The sequence below is a fragment of the Centropristis striata genome, chromosome 11 (assembly GCF_030273125.1).
Source record: "Centropristis striata isolate RG_2023a ecotype Rhode Island chromosome 11, C.striata_1.0, whole genome shotgun sequence".
NCBI lineage: Eukaryota > Metazoa > Chordata > Actinopteri > Perciformes > Serranidae > Centropristis > Centropristis striata.
In genome coordinates this window covers 25,769,222-25,792,761 of record NC_081527.1, presented here as the reverse complement: position 1 = coordinate 25,792,761, position 23,540 = coordinate 25,769,222, and the positions used below count along the sequence as shown (strand labels likewise).

At 37.4% G+C, this 23,540-nt stretch overlaps 1 protein-coding gene across 1 annotated transcript; it reads right to left on the bottom strand.

Moving 5' to 3' along the window:
* Positions 1 to 1,035: 1,035 nt before the first annotated feature.
* tmem71 (transmembrane protein 71) lies at positions 1,036 to 22,302 on the bottom strand. The gene is made up of 11 exons (XM_059345338.1): positions 22,146 to 22,302; positions 15,246 to 15,335; positions 13,774 to 13,836; positions 13,122 to 13,167; positions 12,819 to 13,028; positions 9,393 to 9,664; positions 7,941 to 8,132; positions 7,290 to 7,356; positions 7,083 to 7,144; positions 5,710 to 5,759; positions 1,036 to 5,628 (listed from the first exon to the last, which is right to left on the bottom strand). The coding sequence occupies exons 3-11, from the start codon at positions 13,802 to 13,804 to the stop codon at positions 5,605 to 5,607; spliced, it is 954 nt and encodes a 317-aa protein (XP_059201321.1). The 5' UTR covers positions 13,805 to 13,836; positions 15,246 to 15,335; positions 22,146 to 22,302; the 3' UTR covers positions 1,036 to 5,604.
* Between the last annotated feature and the right edge of the window lie 1,238 nt (positions 22,303 to 23,540).

The following is a 23,540-nucleotide window of genomic DNA, read 5'->3' as shown; positions in this document are numbered from 1 at the left end:
ATTAATTTTAATTTTTGTTTTCAAATTCAGTTAGTTTTAATGAGTTTTTAGAGTGAGTTTGCTAGTTTTAGTTTAGTTTTTTTTTTTTTTTTAAATGCTTTAGTTTTAGTTTATTTTTTATTAGTTTTAGTTTTTAGTAATGGTGTATTTGTTGGGTGGGAGATTAAAAGAGGTCACAGTAAATGTTGCCTTTATGTCCTTTGTCTTATCCATCTTCATTATGTATGAAGTTGACAAAGACGAAAACGAAGGACATTTTCACTATGATTTTAGTTAGTTTTGTAGCCACACAATACAGTTTCAGTTAATTATCATTTTTTGTAACCTTAACCCTTAAAACAAAGTCTTAAATCCAACTAAAGCCTTTAAAGAAGTGAGGACAGGCCAAAATGTCCTCACTTTGCAAAAATGTCCTCACTCTGTTGGTTAAAAACATGTCCTGGTCCTCACTATGTAGGAAGTACAAGAACACACACACACACAGTGTTCTCTGCAGCTTCACTGCCGTTGTCTCGTTAAAACAAGTTCTTATTCTGAATTTAAAACGTGTTGAAGAGAGTCACTCACCTCAGCGATCCTATTTGATTTTAATCAAATTATTATTTTGAGAGTTCAAAATATTCCTTATTGTTACAGTCTGTCCTTCAGTGTACTATTATATTTTTCTTCAATCAGCAGAAACTGGAGCAGACTTCAGTCAGCTGCATCTGTAAACTGATTTTTAATGCTCCGGAGAAAGAAGAAAAAAAACAACAGAAACATGCAGATTAAAGCTGAACTGAACAGAAACACACAGTTTGTCTTTGTAACAGGATTTAATGGATGATAAACATTAATTTTAACGTCACATTAAACAAAACTTTTTCATCTGACAATATGCAAAATACTGTAAAAATGTCATCTTTAAACGCATTGCCATCTAAAGGCCGAAAAAGCCAACTAAATTAGTGATTAAAGCAGCGATCAACACTGTCTGGAAATCATTTTGGAAGTATTTCAATTTAATAGGCCAATCATTTTGTCAAATTTCAAATATAGTTTGCACATCGTTTAATGTTAAATCTTTACAGTTTTCACACTTTAGTAACATGAATAAAAAAACAAAACATGTAAATGGAATATAATAAGTGCAGTCAGAGCAGAGCAGAATTTTACATTTCCACCTTTGGAAACAAGTGCAGTCCGTGTAACTATATATATTATAAACATAACACTACCAACATCACAAACAAGAGCTTATCTAAAGGTTTGATTCATATTAAATGTGTTTTCATCACAGAAACTTTGCAGTAAATTCAATATTTAACACCTCTTAAAAGTCTGTTGTATAAAAGAAAGAGAAAAACAATGATTCACGTTTAACTTTCAACATTTTAAGCTGCATCAAAATGTTTTTGGCCACCAGGGGGCAGAAAACACATTATTTATTTATCCAGCAAATAAATGAGCATCCCTTTGGAGTTTGTGTCCAATATTCACTCTCTTTTAGCTCTGCTTTTGGTCTTCACCAACTCCTGAGAAAAACATTATTACATTTTTGGCCATAAAACCAAAAATAGCAGCCAGAAATCTTCTGGGACCTCTCCCATTACACAGTTTCACTTGATCCATTGTTGATATAGAAATATTTTTAAGTACAGCTTTAAATGTAAATAATAAGTCATGCAGAGTTGTATTAAAAATATTAGTAATATAGATTGATTTGTTTTGTTTTCTGAATCGTCATCATCAACAAATTTGGCACTTTGTGTGAATAAAAACACATCAGACGATTCAGAAACTCCTGATTCACAGAGAGCGAGACCTTTAAAGAGCCGTCACACCAGCGTTTTAGGAGTGACATTTCCACTGTCAATTTTATTGTTTCGAGACACTTTTTTTAACCCACACCCAGAGCCATGATATTATCTGGTGTGACTGCATGTTGACCCTTCATGTTACAGATCTGACGCCACGTTCACGCCACACACCACCTCAGACTGTAGAAAAAAAGTAGACTAAGATTTCTTGTCAAATTAAGTGAAATGCAGAAGTGCCTGAATAAACCTGCATTCTCTCCAATGTCCAGCAGGGGGCGATTCCTCCGGCTGCAGAAAGAAATCCGTTTGCATGTAAATCTATAAAAAATGATCCGACTTCTGACTTGACTTGTAACCTCAGTAAACGTTTCATCATGAGTTTATGGTCTCAATCGTTAGTTTCAAGTCTTCTTCAATGCAACATGATGTTCATTTAGTAAATAATGGTCCCTTCTGGAGTGAAGTTTTGACTTAGTTATCTTTAACATTTTAGTCTTAATCAGTGGTTAGTTGTGCTAGAAGATGCTGTCAATTTTTTTCGGTAAGTAAAGTTTTAGTCCCATTTTTTTTGCTAAATTATTATCCCATCAGATGCACCTAGTAGCTAGTAAGCGATACCATTAGCTGAGGATTTAGCGGGTTCCCAGTCAGATTTAGTCTCTTATCCAAATATGGGCTAAAAAAACTCCAATATGCAACGGCCAAAATGACAAACTTGACAATGACAAACTTTATCCACTTTTAACATTAAACATTTAAATCTGCATTAATCATTTAAATCTGAACTGTTTTGGCCACCAGGGGGCAGAAAACACACGTTATTTATATATACAGCAACATGAGGGGTCCCTTTGGCGATTGTGTCCAATATTTACTCTGTTTTAGCTGCTTTTGGTTTCCACCAACTCTTAAAAGTCCTAAAAAAGCTTGTAGGACCTCTCACATAACAGTTTCATTTGATCCATTGTTAATATTATTAAGTGCAGCTTTAAATTTAAGTAATAAGGCATGCAAAGTTGTATTAAAATATTAGGAATACAGTTTTTTTTGCAGAAAAAAACAAACAAATAGCACCTTAAAAAGTCTCATTTGTGTAAGGTAAAAAAAACTATTGAGCAATCGCAATAGCATCCTACAGATATGAAAAATGGTAAATGGTAAAAGTCTTTTTTTTTCCATTTTCATGTTGTTTTTTAGTCTCTCAAAAATGGAGATTTGCTGTTTTTGGCTCTAATGACAAAATGACATCCTGAAAGCTCACTATGATGTTTTTGTTGTTGTTTTTTAATAGGACAATCCAAATATGGTCACTTCTGGCTCCAAAAAACAATATGAGAGGCTTCGTCCACATGTTTAGGACTTAAAAAAGGTTTGCACTACAACAGTTAAGTCTTGGTTTCATTACCTTACGTAACAGACTTGGTTGGTGTGAGGCAGTCAGGGACCTGGTCGTGAATATAACTCAGAAAGAAAAAAAGTTTTTTTAGCCGATCTGTAACATGAAGTAGTAAAGATCCGTCTTCTCTGCTCCTCAGCTCACAGAAACACATTTAAAAAGTTCACATTTATACAGAAAGAGCTGATTTGCGCTGCACAGCTCATCTCTTCCTGCTTCACGTTTACTTAAAGTCTTGGCGTAGTTTGAGGGCCATGATTGAATTTTGAGACAAAACAAAACTTTATAAAGTCCAAACCTTATAAAGTTGTACAGTACTTGTTTTAGTAACATTTATTAGCCCCAGCTTCCTGCCACACTTCTTTTCCTGATGAAAACATTTATCTCTGCTTCACTTATGACTTTCAATGTTTTCTTTTTCCATTTTTCTGGAGTTATTGCTCCGTCAGAAGTAGATTCCCTGTTTCAGAAGTTTAACCCTTCACAGACCTGACTCACAAAGGAGCTGTAAATAGTGTTTGCTGCCTGTGAGGCCAGGCGGGTGGAGTCTGTAGCCCTGTCCACACATCATGCACGGCTGTGTTCACATATGGACTTTAAAACGGCTGCTGATGCACGTTCAGTGACCTCAGAGCCACACCAGTCTGTATGTCTGACTGGCTGACTGAGTTGTTTGACAATATTTGTGAACAGCCAAATGTACAGAATTTTTGTTGTTTTTTTTAAACTCCACCCATCTGCTCCACTCTGCAGGATAAATCAAACACCGGAGCAGGTCTGCTTAATGTTTCAGCAGCATTCTTAGGCTTTAATCCAACATTTCCCTGTTTTATTGTGTATTTCTGATCTGCTGGCTGATTTTTAAAAGGCACTTTAATTTAACAGCCGAAGAGTTTTATTTCAAAACGCTGCAGAGAAAAACTTCTGAATCTTCTGCATTCTAAATTTAAAATATGTTTACAGTGCAGAAGACTCACATGGTGTGCTGCTCTTAATTTGCAAAAGAGAAGAACATCATGTAATCTGGATTTATATCTTTATATCCTCCTCTGACTTTATTTTAGATTCAAGACTTCTGGTTGGTTTAAACCAGGGATGGGCAACTGGAGGCCCGGGGGCCGCATATGGCCCGCACCCTCACTTGAAGTGGCCCTCAGTACAACTACATGCATTTGAGCATGAAATCTTAAAAGTGCAGTGTAAAAATGCACAAAATTACTTTTTGTAATTAATGTTGGTCTGCTGTTCTTACACTGAAAAAAAAAAGAAATCACAGTAAGTGGTTATTTTTATTTGCTTCAAACCTTTTGTATTCCTATTTATACTGTTATACATGCATTTGAGCATGAAATATGTTAAGTTACTGCACTGTAAACATATTTAAAATTGCAGTTTCATCATATCTGGTTAAGTGCACGGTCCTATATGTGGCCCTGTGGTAGTGTCGATGAAAAATTGTGGCCCCTTCAGCATTTAAGTTGCCCATCCTTGGTTTAAACTGTCAGTATGAATTCATCAGAATGAAATAAAATGATGTAATTGCATCAAAACATCAACATTTCTTTTTTTTCATTTTGGAATAAAACTCTTCATTCAGTTTCTTCAGGAAAAAAATGGCACTTATCCTCCTGCGGGTACAACTCCTAGGTAGATTTGTTCGATTGTTTAAAAAATGTTACAGCTCTTATTTTGAAAAGAAGTGAGGCTTCACGTCTCCGGACAAGTTCAGTCCGACGTTTGGTCACTTTGGAGAGCCCAAAAAAAGCCAAGATCAGCTATTAACAATAGAAGATACACTTACAGTATTTTTAAAACACACCAGGTACATTTGGATGTTTTATATCTGATATGGAAACTTTTTTAATAGCTACACTAAAGTCACTTGTGTCACCATGTTAATGAGCTCCTTCGGCTTTTTAACAACAAACCAACTGTCTGATTTCATACTTTTATACTCCGGGAAAATCCAAACATGATTCATGGTCCCAACACTTAAATAACGCCTCAGTTTCTATCATGTTTAATCTGCTTGGAAACTTAAATGAGACTTGTGAGAAATGTAAACTACCTGCATGCATCATCATGTTTATTTTCCCGTCGTTTCGCTTTGGATTTAAAAGTTAAATATTAAAAATGTGTCGGCTTGAATTTAGTTTCAAACCGTTTAAAAACGTCAGCCCTTCTAGTCATGCATCTCCGTGTAGGCAACACTTTTAGATAAAAAATGTACATTCATAAAGTTTTTGAATCAAACGGGTGTTGCTGTTAAATCTTTTCCGGAGCTCAGTCTAACTTCAAGTGCATCGTACATACAAACAGTTATTAAAATGCTAAATATTTCTATTTAAGTCCCATCAGACCTTTTACTGTCTCACTTCACGTTGCAGAAATGTTCTCCTGGCGGTTATTTTACTCGTTCCTTGATGTGATATCCTGAAAAACAGAATCGTTACATTAGTTATTGTTGTTTCTTTGCTGCCGTTTTTAGAGAGACTTGTTTGATTTCGGACTCACCTCCGTCTTTGCCCTCCTCCACTCACCCATCGGACCAGACTTGGTCAGGACTGGAAAAAAAAGGAAATGTTTTAACAAAAAACAGCTTTTCGGGGTGGTCCGTAGCATAGTGGGTTACACAGGCGCCCCATGTATAGAGGCTACAGTCCTCGCTGCGGTGGAGCCGGGTTCGAATCCAGCCTGAGCTCCCTTTACCGCATGTCCTCCCCTCTGTCACCCCCTTTCTATCTGTCTCTCGCTTTCAATAAAGCATGTAAAATGCCAAAAAAAAATAAAACAGCTTTTCAATACAGGAAACTGACTCTATAAAGTGCAGTGGAGGAAGTATTCACACATTTTACATAAACCCTCTGAACCCCAACAAGCTGTTTCTTTTTACATTTCCCTTTCTGTTCTTGTATTTCACTGCAATATATAAAATCTATATAAATCTATAAGTCCTGCAGCTCTGTGGAATCAGAACAATCATGGCTAGAAGTGGGAACAACTCAAACATGTCTTTGTGCAGAATAACACAATTAGAATGACAGAAATAAATTTTTTTTAAAAAGTTAATTAAAAAAAAATCGGATTAATTATTAAATGGTAAATGTACGAGAAAAAAAGTAAAAAAAAAAATGTACAAGAAAACCTCAAATATTCTGCAAGATTATAAAGCCATAAATTTGCAAGAAAATATTTTTTCTCTGAGATTAAAATGGTAAATTTCTGTGCGATAAAGTTCCGGTAACACTTTATACTAGGGAACACATATTCAACATTAATTAGTTGCTTATTAGCATTAAAATAAGTAACATATTGGCTCTTAATTAGTCATTATTAAGTAGTTATTAATGCCTTATTCTGCATGGCCTTATTATACAACCAGTAAGACATTAACTAAGAGTTTTCCCTCAATAACCTCAGAATTATTGCTTATTAGTAGTAAGTAAGGAAGTTGTTGTATATGAGTTATGATCTTAATATGCTTTACTATGTATGGACTTTATAATCTCTACATAGCGGTGAATAAAACCATGAAAACGGCAAATAGCCACCTTCTCCAGACCTTACTGGTTGTATAATAAGGCCATGCAGAATAACACATTAATAACTACTTAATAATGACTAATTAAGAGCCAATATGTTACCTATTTGCATGCTAATAAGCAACTAATTAATGTTGAATATGTGTTCCCGAATCTAAAGTGCTACCAAAGTTTCTTTCTACAATAAACGGTGGATTTTTGCCAACTTTTTAAAGAAAACACAAGTTCAGAGGGTTAGGTAAAAGTGTAAAAACAGTCACGATGCTGGCAGAAAAAACTCCTTCACATCAGATAATATTTAATTAACAGATCCATAATGTTTTTATGATTTTATTTGATACTCACGCATAAATGTTGTCATCACCATGAACACGGTGGAAGTGACGGTCGTGCTCCACAGAAGACACCTGCAAGGAGGAAAAGAACGGCTTCACCTCAATGTTTTTTAAGGTTAATAAAAAAAATTTCCACAAGAGGAAACTCTCCAGAGCTAAAAACATTTGGTGGTGGTTGGATTAAAACATGATGCTTACAAATAAAAACCAGTCTTACCCAGAGTACAGATTAGTGAGGAGGAAGATGGTGAACATGAGAAGGAGAAGGGCCTTCATGGTTAACCCTGAAACACAAACAGAGAAACAACCAGAATACTCATTATAGAAGATATTACTTCAGATGTGAAAGTTCAAATTCAGGCTAACAATTAAACAAAAATAGTAAAAATTGTCTGAAGTATCTGTGGTAAAAAATCTGTCAGTCTTCTATTTCTGTATTTTCTTGATGTTAAAAATGGTTTCAAAACGCTGATTTTAAAACAGGTTTAAATTAAAGTTGTCTATTTTGTAATTTGTTAAGAAAATGTAGAAAATTGAAAATATCTCTTCTGTCTAGAGAATTTCTATTTTTTTATTAGTACCATTTTTACTACTTTTATTTATTCAATTGTATCCTTTACTCTTTGAATATTTTATTCATATTTTTATCTTGTGTTTTATTTTTTATTGTTTAATTTTAATGCCATATTGTGAAGCACATTGAGCTGTATTCTATGTATGAAAGGTGCTATATAAATAAAGCTATTATTATAATTATTATTATTATTAGTATTATTATTATTATAGAGAAGGCTCTGAAAAAGGATTTAGTCTCTCACAGGGCACGGAAAAATGAATGAATGATTAAATAAGAAGCGGCCCAGCTCACCTGTGGGCTCAGGTGATGCCTGGCAACAGCAGTTGGTGTAGAAAGGCGATGGGGGCGGGACTTCAGAGAGGCCGCCCAGTGACTGAGTGAAGCACTGCTTTGACTGACAGATCTCTGAACAAATCTCCTCCTGGATGAGCAGCTTCGGGGGCGGGGCTTCTTTGTCTGGAGGTGGTGGGATCTCAGTGTGGTCTGGAGGAGAAAAACAAACACATTTATAATTTTACTTTAACACAGAATTTCATCTGTGTGCATGTTGCTGGAATAAATAACAGTGTTTGTTTTTTTTTCTTCATTTTTCTCATTCATTTAATCATCTTGTGGCCACCAACTTGCTCAACCACAGACTGTATATAAAGATGCACAACATAATGGCCAACACATCAAACTAAAACTTCAAATAAATGTTTCCCAAAAAAGGTTTCTGTCATTTAGGTGTTTTAATCCTCTGAACCCTTTTCTTTTCATTTAAAAAATCAGCAAAAATCCAGCGTTTATCGTAGAAAGAAACTGTAAAAACGGACATTATCGTCAGAGTTTGACCTTTCAGTAGGTTCTTGAACAGATCATAGGTCACAAAAGTTTCCATTTGAAAAAGTGATAAAAAACAAAGCTTAAAATGTTGATATTTCTGTCAGAATCACTTTATTCTACATGTGTCATTTAAAACATGTCCAAAAATAAACCAGATCCTGTTAAAAAGAATAAATTCTGCTCCTCAGAGAGACTGTGAAGACATGACTGATTCTGCTGAGATGAACGTTCATGTGACAAATATTCACTGAAAATCTGTTTACACAGAGCAGAGGGGAGCGGACAGGAGAGGCTGGAAACATGACAATATGTGGACAAAACTGTTTTTACAAGTGCTTATATATAAATTTCATTTTATTTCAATTTTTATAAAGTACTTTATTGGAGAAATTCAACTTGCATGTTTTCTTATTTAACTGTGTTATTCTGCACAAAGACATGTTTGGGTGGTTCCCACTTCTAGCCATGATTGTGCTGATTCCATAGAGCTGCAAGACTTATAGATTTATATATTTTAGTGAAATACAAGGACAAAGAGAGTAAAATGTAAAAAGAGCAAAAATCGCTCTGAAACAGCTCGTTGGGGTTCAGAGAGTTAAACTTGTAAAAAATAAACCTGTTATAGAATCAAATGTTGCAGCTGAAATCCACAAAATGTTTTTTTTATATATAATTAATTCATGTTCTGCAGTTAAATCTGCAGCATGCAGCAGTTTATCCACTGTCATGTTTACATTTTCTGCTTCTGTCATCCTGTTTTTTTATCTTTATGATCACTGTCATTTTGTATTAAAAGCAGTTTGATAAGTCTCATAAAAAAAGCCCTGAAACAGCTTGTTGGGGTTCAGAGGGTTTAATTAATTATTTAAATTATGACCCTTAAATCCGACCTGAGCTCAGAACTTGTTTGTTACCCACCGTAAGTGAAGCTGCGGCTGTCGTCCAGCTCGCTGCTGAACCCAGACCACGCTGACTCATCTAACAGGGCCGGGCCTTCCTGTCTCGTCCAGTCCTGGTCCTTATGCCTGGTCTCCAGATCCTGGTCTTGGATCTGGATCTGGTTTTGGTTCTGTCCCGTTCCGAACACGCCCCTGAAGACCTTCTCATCCAGCCAGGACTGGCAGCTCTCCGTCACGTCGCTCAGCAGGCGAGCCAGAGAGCCGCGAGGCCGCCGCCTGCGCCGGAAAACCCTGAGAGGAGAAGAAGAAGAAGGGATTGTGATGAATGTGACTTGACCCTGGTTATGTCCAGGTCCTGGTTCTGCAGATTTTTGTTCCAACCAATCAAGAACACACCTGATTCTACTGATCAGCTGTTTGAACACTGAAATAAAAAGCATGTAGTTTGGTCCGAGACCATTCAGTGCTTTGTAGACCAGCAGTAGGATACTGACTCACATAATTAAGTTTCTTTGTGTTGTTTTCAATTAATTAAATAAACATTATTTTCTTATAACTTGAATACATGTGTGGTCTCCCTTGTTTTGTCGTGATCTATGAGCCGGTTCATGACAAAATGGGCAGGCACCAGGTAGGGTTAAGCTTTCACACAGACATGGCATCTCGTGGAGCCAACATGTCAATAAAGAGACTTTAAGAGAGCTAACCCAACAGCTCCCAGCTTCTCGCCTCGCAGCAATGCAGCGAGTGTGTTGGTATGGTCAGGTCATCCGCCTGCCAGAGGAGCATCCTACAGCACCATCCTGGCCTTTAATCCCCAGCAAGGCGCCTGGAGACGACCTTTCCAGGCCAGCGCCCCTCGCCTCTGGAATGCACTTCCACTGACCTTACGCAGCATAGAGTCCACTGACAGTTTTAAGAGAGAACTTAAAACATCTCTCTTTAGGCAGGCTTTCCCCTGATGTTGATGCTTCCTGGGCATCTGTGAAGTTACCTGTTGTTGTACTACTGTGTGTTCTTCTGTTAACTCTATATTTTACTGCATTTTATCCCTGATGTAAAGCACTTTGTGGTTGTATTTATGAAAAGTGCTTATTAATAAATTTTACTTACTTACTTACTAGAGGCGCCCCCCGCACCCGCTGGCTGGATGTAATAACCCAGGACCTTAAAGCTTGTGGCATGACTCTGGCAGGCTCAACACCTCGCCACGACAGACCCAGATGGACCTGGTGGCTATGGTTGGCTCTACGCACCCCGAAGTGCAGGACTAAGTAAGTAGTCCTGCACTTCGGGGTGCAGGACTAAGTAAGTAAGTACCGTATTTCCTCAAATAGTAGCCGTGGGTTCTACTAATAAAAAATCAGTTTGGGACCCGGCTAATAATAGGGGCAGGCTATTATTTGAAGGAGGCTTTTATTAAAAAAAGAAAACCAGAGCAGCTCTGACCGGCACTTTTTAGAGTGTTTTACACAGCGCATTGTAGCCAGTTACCCGGATGTCGGCCATATTGGAAGTACTCGGATGTAAACAAACAATGAACAGCACACTGAATGTTCATTTTAAGCAGGATTTTAAATGTCTTAACTACTAAAAAGCCCAGAAGAACGTGCCTAAACGGCTGGACTTTACAGAGAATGACTAGGACAGCGGGAGAAACAACCATATTTACCTACAGTACTAACTTGTGTGGCCAAACTTCTAAATACAGGTGTTGTGTCAAAATCTGTTACCGTCAAATGATGTTTCCTGAACGGTGTTCTCCGTAGCATCACCTCCTGGTTGGAGTTAGGATTTCAGTTTAAGGTGAGGCCTTGTAGAGAGAACTGTTTGGGGTTAAGGTAAACTTGGGCTCATGTTAACAACTTAAAGGAGGACTGGTTGGGGTCAGGGGTCAGGTTGGTGCAGGTTAAGGTAAGGGGGACACATATCGACGGGGGAACAGACTTTGACATAACACCGGTTAGACACCCTGCTTATAAAAGAGGCCGGCTTTTATTTACTACAAATTGTTTTTACACCCGGTTACTAAATGAGGCCGGTCATTAATAGGGGCCCGGCTTTAAAGTGAGGAAATACGGTAAGTAAGTAAGTTCTAAAATAAGATATGTTATGTGAGATAAAAAACTCAAAACCTCAAAATTCACCAGAGCAGCAAAAACATGCTTCTGCCTGTAGGGTCTCACCTAAACTTCTCTAACACAGCATGAAGATTTTAAGAAATGTTCAGAGTTTATTCAGACAGTAAACCTGCAAAACAAAGAATCTTGTCTCATGTTGACGATGAGGTTTCAATAACATGAGGCGTTGCCGTGCAACCCTGAGGGATGATATCACACTCTGGCTCCTGAATGCAGCACGTCAGACAAGAGGAATTTACACCTTTCAAACGACTTGCTCTGATTGGCTGCTGAGGGTGACCTCATAGCTATAAAGAGGGTGGGTGTGTGTGTGTTTGTGGGTGTGTGTGTGTGTGTGTGTGTGCCACCACTCTGCAGCCATGAACAGCCACGACAATGTGACTTAAAGGGACAGTCACAAAAGTTTTTTTCTTTTTGGGGGTGAAAGTACAGTACCAGTGAAAAGTTTGGACATACCTCCTCATTCATTGTTTTTTCTTTATTTTTTATTAATATTTTAGACATAAAAAATATATTTATATTTAATACATCTAAACTATGATGGAACACACATTATGTGAATTATGTGGAATTATGTATTAAGCACAAAAGTGTTAAACAAACCAGAGTATGTTCTTTATTTTAGATTCTTCAAAGTAGCCGCCTTGGAATATAAGAAATTTAATATTGAATAATGAGAAATTCATCTTGCTGTTGTTAAAACTCTTAGTTAATGGCTTACTGGTTGTATAATAAGGCCATGCAGAATAAGGTATTAATAACTACTAACTAATGACTCATTAAGAGCCAATATGTTAGTTATGTGCATGCTATTAAGCAATCAATTCATGTTGAATATGTGTTCCCTAATCTAAAGTGTTACCGGAACTTTATAATCGCACAGAAATTTACCATTTTAATCTCGGAGAAAAAATATTTTCTTGCAAATTTCATGAGTTTATAATCTCACAGAATATTTGAGTCTTTCTTGTACATTTTTGACTTTTTTTCTCGTACATTTACCATTTAATAGTTAATCAGAGAAATTCATTTTTTTTTTTAAACCTTTTTTAAAAATGTTATTTCTGTCATTCTAACTGTGTTATTCTGCACAAAGACATGTTTGAGTTGTCCCCACTTCTAGCCATGATTGTGCTGATTCCATAGAGCTGTAGGACTTATAGATTGATATAGATTTTATATGTTGCAGTGAAAAACAAGAACTGTAAATGTAAAAAAAAAGCAACAAAAAAAACCTCCCTGAAGCTGCTCAATGGGGTTCAACCATAGACTGTATAAAACCAGAAGTGAGAACCTTTTCTTACCTGACGAGGTTCTCCTTGTAGGACACGCTGGTTTTGCAGGGAGTCAGCGACACATTGCCGTCATCGTCCCAGGTGAAGCTGTCCTCCGTCACGCTGTAGTAACCGTTGGTGAGGAGGCGTGGCGAGCGGCGGCAGGAGCACGGATCGCCGCCGTCCGCCGACGAGTAGCAGACGTAGGAGGAGTCAGGAGAGAGCAGAGAGCGGTCGAGGCTAATGGAGACACAGACACTTTAACACATCTGTGAACACGTTACAGTCATGCATGCTAAACCCTAAATGTGGTCAAGATAAAAGAAGTTTCACCTCTGGCAGGAGGGATTCCCCCGCAGCCTTCGTTTGATCGGTGAACCTGAGAGACACATGTGAGAAGAAAGGTTATTATAGTTAACGAAAACTGACGAAATAACAAAAACTAGAAGTGAAAAAACATTTTCTTAACTTTTTAGAAAACGATAACTAACTGAAACTGTATTTTGTGGTTACAAAACTAACTAAAACGAACTAAAATTATAGTGAAAATGTCCTTCGTTTTCGTCTTTGTCAACTTTTTTCATACGTAAACCTTTTTGGTTGATATGAAATCTATTTCATCTATCTGGTTTTATGACTTAATAAACTTATTGAGGCTGAGATGGATCAGACAAAGGAAATAAAGGAAACATTTATTGTGACCTTATTGAATCTGGCACCCAACAAATACCCCATTACAAAACAACTAAAACTAACACTAAAACTAATAAAAACTAAACTAAAACTAAGCATTTACTAAAAAATAAAAACAAATTAAAACTAGCAAACTCACTTTAAAAACTCATTAAAACTAACTAAATTTAAAAAACAAAAAAATCACAACGAAATAAAAACTAAAACTAATAAAAAAATCCAAAACTATTATAACCTTGGTGTGTGTGTGTGTGTGTGTGTGTGTGTGTGTGTGTGTGTGTGTGTGTCGTACTCGTAACAGCTCCGGAGAAGAACAGAGCCATGTTTTGTCTGTAGCCGTTGGTCTTCCTTCAATCTGTGAATGACATCAGCAACCCGACACCAGCGATGAGAAACACGCAAACAACAAACCTGACAAGTAGAAAGTAACTGAGGAACTTGTACTTCACTTGACTATTTCTTTTTCCTGCTACTTGATGTTTTAATAAATAATGAAAATAATAATAATGTAAATAATGTCTATAAATCAGCTGACCCAGATGACAGATTTCAAAACAACCAAAAAAAGTCCTAATAAAAATGAATAATCCAACTCTACTTTTACTGATATTTCCTTTAGTGTAAAATAAAATACAAAATTCTCTTGTATAATAGCCGAAAATATGATTCCAAAATGGCTCATTATGCATAACCATTGTATTTATTTTGCTACTTTTTTTGATGCCAATTATTTTGTACTCTTATTCAAGTAACATTTTGAGTAAGGACTTTAACTTATTTTTATTTCATTTTTTAAAGTATGTTTACACTGTAGTGTTGCTACTTTTACTCAAGTAAAATATCAGAACATTTCAAAAATAAATATAATAATGTAATATATATATTTATCAGAATAAAATAATATAAATAATGTCTATAAATCAAGAAGGCAGCCTGGCTGACAGATTTAACTTTTTTTTTTTTAACTAAAATTAAAAAAAGTTAAAAGGCTTAGTAAAAATGAATAAACTAACACTAGTTTGACTGATATTTCCTTTAGTGTAAAATTTAAAAATATTATTTTGAAATGGATCATTCTGCATAATAATTATGTTCATTTTGCTACTTTAATTATATTTTGATGTCAATAATTTTGTTCTTTTACTTAAGTAACATTTTGAATAAAAACTTTTGCTTTTACATATTTTTCAAAGAATTTTTACACTGTAGTGTTGCTACTTTTTAGACAACAAACAGTAAAAAAAATTGGCATACAAGACAAATAATACATAATGATAAAATAGATAAAAAGACAAAAACCAAGACAAATATAATGAATTGCCATATGATAATAATATGGTAATAATAATAACTACAACAACAGCATAAAATAGGGTAAAATTTGTGAATAAAATAATAAAAGAATGCCTGGCAGTGAAGGTAGGATTTAATTTTAATCTTTCAATTTATAAAAAATAATAATCAAAATTTTCAAAATTTTTTTAATAATCAAAAATAAGAAGCAAAACAAAAATCGGAGATGGGTGACTTCCTTTTGGAAGAAATTAAAATAAATAAATGTTAGTTGTTTTTTTTTGTGAAAATTAAAGGAACTTTTTAAGCTCTTCGGGAATCTGCCCTCCTCTCTAATCTGCTCTTCAGAAACTTCTTCTGTGGATCCCTACAGAGCTGATCAAACAACTTCTCCTCTGCTGCCGGAGCGGATTAACTGTAAAAAGCTAAATAAAGCCAGGAGGGGATTTATAAAGACACACAGAGCCGTACCTCTTCAACTCTTTCCTGCTGCAGGTTCTCAGTCTGGCCTTCAGTTGTCACAGTATGTGTTGTGGTTCTCTCACATCCTGCAGCAGCAGCCTGAGAAAAAATGCAGGAGAAGAGAGAGAAAAACAGAGGGGCTGTGACTCTGAGCTCATGTTTCCTGTTAACCCTGTGTCTGCTGGGAGGAACTTTAACTGTAGCAGCCACACTGACGGCTCCGGACGACTGATAGCAGAGCTGAAGTCACATGTTGTCTCCTGTGACTTCATGAGCACAAGAAACCACATGAGAGTGAGACAGCGGCCTGAAACACACCGAGATCATCGGGTTATTTAAATTAAAAAAAAGAAGAGGTCCCATGGTGGTGATGGTCTCCCATTAAAAAAAGATTTAAAAAACTGATAAAAGTCCTACATTTAAAAAAAAAAAAGCATGATTTGTGAAAAAAAAAAAAATGAAGTACAGAGTAAATTGAGTTCTCCAATCTTCAATGTTTCGAAGATTTAATTTATCATCCATCCATACATCCATTTTCCTCTGCTTATACAGGGTCGGGTTGCGGGGGCAGCAGGCTAAGCAAGGCATTCCAGGCGTCCCTCTCCCCAGCCACAACGTCCAGCTCCTCCTGGGGGACCCCGAGGTGTTCCCAGGCCAGGAGAGAGATATAATCCCTCCACCGTGTTCTGGGTCTTCCCCGGGGCCTCCTACCAGTTGGACGTGCCCGGAACACCTCTAACGGGAGGCGCCCGGGAGGCATCCTTACCAGATGCCCAAACCACCTCAGCTGGCTCCTTTTGATGCAAAGGAGCATCGGCTCTACTCCGAGCTCCCTCCGGATGTCTGAGCTCCTCACCCTATCTCTAAGGCTGAGCCCAACCACCCTACAGAGGAAGCTCATTTCAGCCACTTGTATCCACAATCTCGTTCTTTTGGTCACTACCCAAAGCTCATGACCATAGGTGAGGGTTGGAACGTAGATGGAGCGGTAAATCGAGAGCTTTGCCTTCAGGCTCAGCTTCTTCTTCACCACGACGGTCCGGTACAACGCCCGCATCACTGCTGACGCCGCACCAAACAGCCTGTCCATCTCACGCTCCGTTCTACCCTCACTGCTGAACAAGACCCCGAGATACTTGAACTCCTTCTCTTGAGGCAGTACCTCTCTCTCCACCCAGACGGGGCAGTCCACCATTTTCTGGCAGAGAACCATGGCCTCAGACTTGGAGGTGCTGACTCTCATCCCAACCGCTTCGCACTCGGCTGCAAACCATCCCAACAAGTGCTGGAGGTCCCGGTCTGATGAAGCCAAAAGAGCCACATCATCAGCAAAAAGCAGAGATGCAATTCTAAGGTCACCAAACCGGGTGATGATCAGTTGACAGCTCTGCTCCTCTCTTCACCCGAGTGTCCAGAACATGCGGCCACAGATCTAACAATATGATAATAAAATCGATCATCGATCTTTGGCCTAGAGTGCTCTGGTACCAAGTACACTTATAAGCAACTCTATGTTCGAACATGGTGTTTGTTGTGGACAAACCGTGACTAGCACAGAAGTCCAATAACAAAACACCACTCTGGTTCAGATCGGGCAGGCTGTTCCTCTCAATCACTCCCCTCCAGGTACCATCATCGTTGCCAATGTGAGCGTTGAAGTCTCCCAGAAGAAATATAATGTCCTCAGGCGGTACCCCTTCCAGGACACCACCCAGAGACTCCACGAAGGCCGGGTACTTCAAACTGCTGTTCAGTGCATAAGCACAAACAACAGTCAGAGACCTTCTCCTTGCAACTTGCAGTCGCAAGGAGGCGACCCGCTCGGGGAGAACTCCCAACTAAGCGGCGCTCAGCCGGGGGCTTGTGAGTATCCCCACAACCGCCTGGCGCTTCTCAACCTGGGCAACTCCGGAGGTGAGCCTGACTATTTCTAGCCAGTAACACTCGACCTCCCTCACAAGCTCGGGCTCCTTCCCCGCCAGTGAGGTGATGTTAATTTTAATTTATCAAAAAGAAGAAAAAACTGATAAGGGCCTAGAAAACAGAAAAAACATGACAAAAAGAAAAGAAAGGGACATCTTTTATCAAAAATAATTTGATAAAACCGCTTATCCACACTCGGGTCACAGGGGGCTGGAGCTGATCGCAGACTATCACAGGGCTGACACACAGAGACAAACAATCACGCTCTCATTCACACCTACGGGTAATTTAGAGTCACCAATTAAACCTAAGTACCTGGTGAGAACCCACACTGACATGGGGAGAACATGCAAACTCCACACAGAAGATCCGCAGGCTGAACCGGCAACCCTCTTGCTATGAGGCAAGAGTGCTAACAACGACACCGCCGTGTAGCCTAGAATTATAATAATTTATTTAAATAAAACAAAGATATCAGATCTTTAATGTTTGCTTAAAATAGTGATATTTCTGTCAGAATCTCTTTATTCTACATGTGTCATTTAAAACATGTCCAAAAATAAAGCATTTGCACTAAGCAGATCCTGATCCTTAAAGTACCGAACAGCGTGCCAGGAAAGGCAGCGACTTTATGATCCCCTGCAGGTAAACGATCTGTGTCCCGTCAGGAATGATTCCAAACTGTGACATAACAGGGTTTGGATCCATTTTAACTGTTTGTCTGTAGAGAGAGCTTCGAAAATAGACTTCCAGCACTGCTCAGAACATGTTGGGGCTCATGCAGCAAAATCTCTTACATCATCGATCAGTCAATTAATCAAACTTTTTCTTTTGCACCTTCAAACAGGTGCAGGTCAAAGTGCTATAGAGATAAAGGTCAGAACATGAAAATACATAAAAAACATGTTTTAAGAAATTAACAATTAGAGTCCAATGCACGCAATGCAATCGATAGAATAAAAAAAAAACAAAGGATTAAAATAAATATATAAAAAAGAGAAAAATAAATAATAAATGACAAAACTAATAAAATTAAACAATAATACACATTTTAATAAATAAAATTTACCACATATAATAATTTTAATACAACAAAGTAGGTGAATACAAATTACAATAATGCAGGTTTTAAGATTAATCTTTCAAATAATAATATAAAATAATCAAAAACTTGATTATGATGTTCATGTCCCTCAGTTTAATTGTTCATGTTTTTCACTGTGAAAATGAGATGTTTCAAAAAATCTTTTTAACCACTCGCAAAAATAAGAAAACATTGTTATATCCAAGAAATTAAAATGAAAACCAATGCACAAAATCACAGATGAACATCTTCCTTTTGGACGAAAAAAATATAAAAAAATGTCTTTAGTGAACACTAAAGGAACATCCCCAGCCATTAAAATGTGACTGCACATTCTGAATAATAATAATCTTTACAAATGAACCAGGTTTCCCACACTCTCGTGGCACTTTTTCTACCTTGTAGAAACTTGTTTCTACCTTTATAGACTTATGTCCCTCACGGGGAAGGTTGAGTTGTGTGTAAAGCTACATTAGATTTTGGAGAGATTTATGTGATGCACGCCTTTAAATCAGAGTGTCGAGCACACACAGAGGAAAAATGAACATAGATATTTATCTGCTGAACATGTTCGCTGCAGACTGACGGCCAGTCGAAGCTCTGACACACTTCTGTTGTTCTGCTTTGATGAATGAAAGATGAATGAGAAGATGAACTGGGTCAGCGGCTGTTAGTGGGCTGCAAACAGAGGCTCTCTGTCTGAGGTACAGTAGAGGGAGGGAGGGAGAGAGAGAGAGAGAGGGGGAGGGAGAGAGAGAGAGAGAGAGAGAGACAGAGAGAGAGAGCGAGAGAGAGGGAGAGAGATAGAGAGAGAGAGAGAGAGAGAGAGAGAAAGGGAGACAGAGATAGAGCGAGAGAGAGAGAGGGACAGAGAGAGGGGGGGGCAGAGAGAGAGAGCGAGAGAGAGAGAGGGAGACAGGGGGGGGAGACAGAGAGAGAGAGAGAGAGAGAGAGCGAGAGAGAGAGAGGGAGACAGAGAGAGAGCGAGAGAGAGAGAGGGACAGAGAGAGGGGGGGAGACAGAGAGAGAGCGAGAGAGGGGGGGAAGAGAGACAGAGAGAGAGGGAGGGAGGGAGGGAGAGAGAGAGAGGGAGACAGACAGAGAGAGAGCGAGACAGAGAGAGGGAGGGAGGGAGGAGGTTCCCTTCTCAACTGAAAAACGTTCCTTGTGGTTTAAAACAAAACACTTGGTGTCTGAAACCTGCATGACAGAACCAACAACATCCTGCTGACTGAACTATTAGCGGATGTAAATATGACTGTTCAAGTTTAGTATTTCTGATATTAAAGTTGTTTTTTTAGCATTAGACATCATTTTGTTAAAACTTAAAAGGGGCCGTTCTGTCAGTTTTCAGGAGCGTGAAAGTCAAATATTTGAAATTGTACATTGTCACTGTACATCTACTTGCAGTGGGGAATAATTAAAAGTAGCAAAACTACTTGGTTACATGTACTTCTGCAACTAAAGATTATTTTCGTAAACAATTGTTCAGTCAAAAATCCATCTCTGTGATTAAAAGTCTTGATTGGTCAGTGCATAACTCATATATATTCAGTTTAATATGATATTATAAAAGAGAAAAGCAGGAAGTCTCCATATTTTAGAGGCTGAAAACAATATTTTCCCACCATTTTTCCATGAAAAATGTATTAATTTATTTTGTTATTATAAGTTATTAGAAATATCATTTTTCTGTTGGTCCACAAATCGATTAATTGACTGTTGCAGCTCTAGTTGCAAGTAAGAATAATCAGATTGCATTTGTTGATTATATTTCGTATTATTCATCTGAATTTGTATAAGTAAACTGACTTACTACATACATTTATGTCACTGTTATTACTAGTTTCTACACATAAAACATAAAATTAATTTATTAAATATGATGTATTGTTAGAAAAATGACTCATAAGTACAAAGTGTTCTTTTTTATTATATATATATTTGTGTTTATTTATTTTTTATTTATATATACATAATAAAATGTAACATAATGTTTATATGCAAACTGGCCCAATTAATATTAGAAATCAAAATACGACAATGAAGTACTTCTGTGCATTTATTCTCCCTTTTCTTACTGTTCTTAAGTAGAAGCAACAGTCTGCAATAACAGAGAAAGTATTATTTTCACAAACTGAGGCCATTTTCTGTGTCTTTCCTGTTGGAGTTTGGAGAGTAAAAACAAACATTTCCTGATCAAATGTCTGCAAACAGAAGTTCCTTTTTTATTGTTTTGGATGCGTTTGTATAAAAAAGAACTTCCGCACAGAAATATGAGGAACAAGCAAAGCAAACAGAGGTTTATGTTGATTTCTCAAACACACACTTGCAGAGTCTTTTCTTTCTGAAAAAGCTGGAAAATGTTTTAGTATTTAGTCTGTAATAACGGAATTTTTTTAGTTCTGAACATGGAGCGAATACATGTTGCAGAGTGAAACTAGTCTGCCATTTGTGTTTTATGCATGCACGATGCACAATACAACATTTATTTAATTTTTTAAATATTTATTTAATAATTGAAATTTAGTCGTCTTAAACTTAAAAAAAATATGACATTTGCTTGTATCTATCTATCTATCTATCTATCTATCTATCTATATTTTTTTTTCAGTTTTTTCCCTTATTCTTTTTATAATAGGCCTTTAAAGAGGATTACATTATTTATATTTAATACTTATTCATATTTGTTCTGTAAAATTCAAAAAATCTTCTTAATCTGAAAAAAATATGATTTTGTTTTGTATCTTTAGTGGGCTTTACAACAGGATTATTTTTTTTTAATCAATTTCAGTTTTAATTTATAGTTCTTAGTTAATTATTTTATTTCTATTACATTCCAAAAGTATTTTTTATTTAATACATTTAATCTATTTATGTGCCTATATATATAGCATGATATTTGCATTTTTTTTTAACCTTACTATCTTTCTAACAGGATTGATTAGGATTCATTAATTTAATTTCCCCCCATATATGTGTCATATTGGACTCTCCCCACAATGAATGTCCCAGCATTCCTTGCAGCAGCAGCAGTCTGTCTCTGTTGGAGCTGCTGATGTTGGAGGAAAATGCGTAGCAGGAAACACACAGATGGACCAAACCATTTCAGCATCCGCAGCTCCAACATCACACACACATACACACACAGTCCTGTGTCAGCATGCACTGACTCTACATCTCTATTATATTCATTTATTTTACAGATAGTATAGATGTTTCATCTGCAATTTTTTCTTTCAATTTTTGTCAGTTGAAGCTCTTAAAATCCATAATCCCCCCTGTAATGCTGCTTTTTGTATGTGGGCTGCTATATGTTGTCACTGTCCTGATAATACTGCATTGTTGCATTGAATTTTAAAAGTAAAATATAAAAACAATAACTTTACAATCTTCCTAATATGCATTTAAGCCACTGAGAAATGTATGTATTATGTTTTCTCTCGTATTTTGAGTTAAAAAAAAAAAAAAGTTTATTATTAACTGCACAGTGAGGCATTTATATTACAATATTAATACCTCACTGTGCATTTTACCTAATTTTCCGCTAAAACGCCGATAGTGGATTCACGCTATTTTAGCTGCAACATTCCTCCAATATTTCCATGATGAAGTTGGTATGTTTTTGCAACTATCACATTATTTTGTGAAATTAGTCCGATAAAATGTATTGCATCTCAAGAAAATGATAATAAAAAAGCATGGATTTGTTATTATGCACATTAAAGAAGTAAGTTATTTAACAAATAAGTGGGAAGACGTTTCTTTGGGATATTTCAGTGATTTAAAAAAAAGTACATAAACTTGTTTATAACTGCTTTGATATTTTTACGTTGATCTCAGCAGGATGCTGAGAACAAATCCAGACAAAGAGAAAAATAACGGGACTGAAGTGAACTCACCGGTTTGTTTTACTCCAGATGTATCTGCCGGAAGTGATGAAAAAACAAACAAACTCTTCTTCTCGCTGAGATATTTGGACTTTATTCTCTATTTTCCCCTGGACTCTTGTTTTAAAGCCTTGACTTTGTGTTGAAGCAGCAGATCTGAAGCTCGGAGCTCCGCAGCTGTCACTGAGCCTCGCTAAGTTATAAACCTCAGAGTTGTAGTTATGTTCCTGCATACTCAATAATAACTTTAACCATGGACTTTCATAAATAAACATTAAGCAGATAGGTAGAACAATAGCTATAGGCCTACACACACAAGGTAGTTATATTAAATCATCTACATATAAAACATTTAATCATTCCTTGTATGGTATATCAGTAATATTGCTATTGTAATGATAACAACAATAACACATAACATATATGTATTTATTTTCAATATAAATATCTGTCTCATGTTGCCTTTCTGTATATCCGTTCCGTGAGATATATATACATATGTGTGTGTGTGTGTGTGTGTGTGTGTATACATATATACATATGTACACTCCTCAAAAAAATAAAGGGAAAACTTAAACAACACAATGTAACTCCAAGTCAATCACACTTCTGTGAAATCAAACTGTCCACACTGATTGACAACCAATTTCACATACTGTTGTGCAAATGGAATAGACAACAGGTGGAAATGATAGGCAATTAGCAAGACACCCCAATAAAGGAATGGTTCTGCAGGTGGTGACCACAGACCACTTCTCAGTTCCTATGAGAGCTTTCTGCCTGATGTTTTGGTCACTTTTGAATGCTGGCGGTGCTTTCACTCTAGTGGTAGCATGAGACGGAGTCTACAAGCCACGCAAGTGGCTCAGGTAGTGCAGCTCATCCAGGATGGCACATCAATGCGAGCTGTGGCAAGAAGGTTTTCTGTGTCTGTCAGTGTAGTGTCCAGAGCATGGGGGCGCTACCAGGAGACAGGCCAGTACATGAGGAGAGGTGGAGGAGGCCGTAGGAGGGCAACAACCCAGCAGCAGGACCGCTACCTCTGCTACCTTTGTGCAAGGAGGAAGAGGAGGAGCACTGCCAGAGCCTTGCAGAATGACGTCCAGCAGGCCACAAATGTGCATGTGTCTGCTCAAACGGTCACAAACAGACTCCATGAGGGTGGTATGAGGGCCCCACGTCCACAGGTGGGGTTGTGCTTACAGCCCAACACCGTGCAGGACATTTGGCACTTACCAGAGAACACCAAGATTGGCAAATTCGCTGGCGCCCTGTGCTCTTCACAGATGAAAGCAGGTTCACACTGAGCACATGTGACAGACGTGACAGAGTCTGGAGACGCCGTGGAGAACGTTCTGCTGCCTGCAACATCCTCCAGCATGACCGCTTTGGCAGTGGGTCTGTAAT

Coding starts and splice junctions, on each gene's coding strand:
- tmem71 (XM_059345338.1), bottom strand. CDS start 13,804: ATGGCTCTGTTCTTCTCCGGAGCTGTTACGA. Junction 8,133..9,392: donor CAGCCGCAGCTTCACTTACG/GTGGGTAACAAA, acceptor TTTCTCCTCCAG/ACCACACTGAGATCCCACCA. Junction 5,760..7,082: donor GGTGATGACAACATTTATGC/GTGAGTATCAAA, acceptor TTTTTTTTCCAG/TCCTGACCAAGTCTGGTCCG.